The sequence below is a fragment of the Salvia splendens genome, chromosome 18 (genome assembly GCF_004379255.2).
Source record: "Salvia splendens isolate huo1 chromosome 18, SspV2, whole genome shotgun sequence".
NCBI classification, from domain to species: Eukaryota; Viridiplantae; Streptophyta; class Magnoliopsida; order Lamiales; family Lamiaceae; genus Salvia; species Salvia splendens.
In genome coordinates, this window is record NC_056049.1 from 7466027 (window position 1) to 7468453 (window position 2427).

The 2427-nt window shown below is 43.2% G+C and overlaps 1 protein-coding gene across 1 annotated transcript; it reads right to left on the reverse strand.

Annotated features, from left to right (window-relative positions):
• Positions 1-614: 614 nt before the first annotated feature.
• On the reverse strand, positions 615-2121 carry LOC121776580. Its single transcript, XM_042173779.1, has 3 exons — positions 1963-2121; positions 790-1830; positions 615-701 (listed from the first exon to the last, which is right to left on the reverse strand). The coding sequence occupies exons 1-3, from the start codon at positions 1978-1980 to the stop codon at positions 621-623; spliced, it is 1140 nt and encodes a 379-aa protein (XP_042029713.1). The 5' UTR covers positions 1981-2121; the 3' UTR covers positions 615-620.
• Positions 2122-2427: the final 306 nt, after the last annotated feature.

Below are 2427 nucleotides of genomic sequence, written 5' to 3' on the forward strand. Positions count from 1 at the left end.
AGACAGTTACTTTCAGAGAGTGAAACTTGAGTAAGACCAATTCGAATCTGAACTTCGAGCCAAATCGCTACTTGAAGGTGTTCTGCAAGAGAAATTGCGCATGAAAACTGTGGAGTTTGAAGCCTTGAAGTTACAATTGGGCATGGAAACGGAAGAGTGTGAAGCATTGACGCTAACAATTGCTAAAACGGCAACAACTTTCTGAAATTTAAAAATCACAATCTTGTTCTTATGCATTGTAATTTTCTACTTTTATAACAAAGCTATGTACTGTTCACTCCTTCGTTATCTTCTGATGTTGATTGATTACGTTTTGTTTTCATCTATGCCTGAAATCACGAATGAAGTTACTCAACTATGACTGAAATCACAAACTATGTACACAAATGAATACAAACCGACGAAGTACTCTATCAAATGCCAACAAAATATATCATGATATCATTTCCACCAAAATACTAGAGTAATTTGTTACAACCTAGTCTGTAACAACTCTTCGTTAACATACATATCATATCATCACTGCCACAAAATATTAACCAAAAACAAGTATTTTTGGTTCATACGAACGGTTCACCCATCCCAAACAAACACCAAGTTTTTAGAGTAAGTAAGGCCCATCAATATTGATCACCGCGGCGGCCACATCTCTGAGGTTGAGTCCTGGTCCGAGTGCTTGGTCCCGGATCCGAAACATTAGGCTGCAACAATTAATAGTATAGTAAGTATATATGAGAAAGCACTTTGTACAAGTAGAGAATATAGTTGCAGATGCTTATTGAATAGTACCTCTTGGCGTCGGCGATTGTTTGACGATTCAGGCAAAGTACTCTCACCACGCTCACGCGACCCGTTGTGCTGCGAAGTCTCCCCAACCTGAGAACGAGCATATGTCTGAGGATCATTGCTGCATATCCTCCTATTATGACCTTCTTGACCGCACCGACGACATCTCATCACGAAGATTCGACGCAATGACTCACCTCCGTCCGCATAAAGATGAATCTGGGGTTCCTCACGCCTCAGTTTCTTCGGCCTACCACGTTGTCGCTTTGACCTCGGGGGCGCCAGTTCCAACACACCATCAGAAGTAGTCTTGGGCCAATTGTCCACCCCATTAATTGGGTAAAGGACATTCTCATACAACATGATCATTGTTGACTTCAAATAATAGCGGGAGACGTATCGCGTCACGTCGTCCCCATTCTTGTTGATTGTTGCGATAGCATGAGTACACGGGATTCCGATTAGCTGCCACAATCTGCAGGAGCATGTAAAATTGCGCATGTTGACAACATATTGGCCATACGGCCCAATTACTTGGTACGAAGACTGTCCATTCCATGTAGCCCTCCACGATGCAGCCCGCACGTACCACTTATCTACAAGCTCCTTGATAACAGGAGGGACTGCGTGATCGTAGCTTTTGATCCACTGGCCTCTGATCTGAATCCTTTCCGTTTGACTTGTTCGAATTTCCTCCAACATGCTGATAATTGTTTTCTCTCGAGCCAATGCAATCTTCGAATTGAATGTCTCACAAATGTTGTTGAGGAGCACATCACAACAAGTGTGTGGAGAGAAAAATGCCTTGACCCATTTTTCTTTGGGAGCAACTCCAGAAAGCCACTGATGTGCTTGGGGATACTCGGTCTGCATAGCATCCATCTTGTCCACATAATGTTCGAGGGTGGTACTCGCGGCAATCTCCCACAACCGGTCTTTGAAATTTTCTCCGACAAATCTCTTCTTGAAATTGTTGTATATGTGCTGAACACAGAAGCGATGCTCGCTCTGTGGGAATTCCTCAACAATCACCTTTGCAAGGCCCTGATGCAACACAACAAAACAAAAATTACCACAAAATCACAGTTCCAGTACATAATGTATTGATCAAATCACAGATAAAATTAAATCACATACCAAGTACATTATGTAATATTGAAATCACGGCGGCCATACCTTTTGTTGGTCAGACATAAACACATATCGTGGGCCATTTGCATGCAAGTTAAGGTCATCAGACAAGTACTCCTCGAACCACTTCCACTGGACATAACTCTCGGCCTCAATCACAGCCCAAGCAATCGGCCACCAGCCATTGTTGGGATCAATTCACATTGTTGTCATGAGCTGTCCTTTGTACATTCCTCGCAAGAAACAAGCGTCGAAGAAGATAATTGGCCGACATAACTTTATCCATCCCTTTTTCAATGATCCTAGACAGCAGTAGAACCTCAAGAATCTCGGACCCACGGCGCCAGAATCACTCGTATTCTCATAATGTATATGTATGCTGGAATCAGGGTACGTCCGCTCCAATTCGGCTTTGTAGTAGAACAAGTTTCTGTATTGGGTTGCCGCAGAGCCGAATATACTGCCCAGTGCGTGCTCTCTGGCCTGATATGCCTTCATCCTACCTATCTC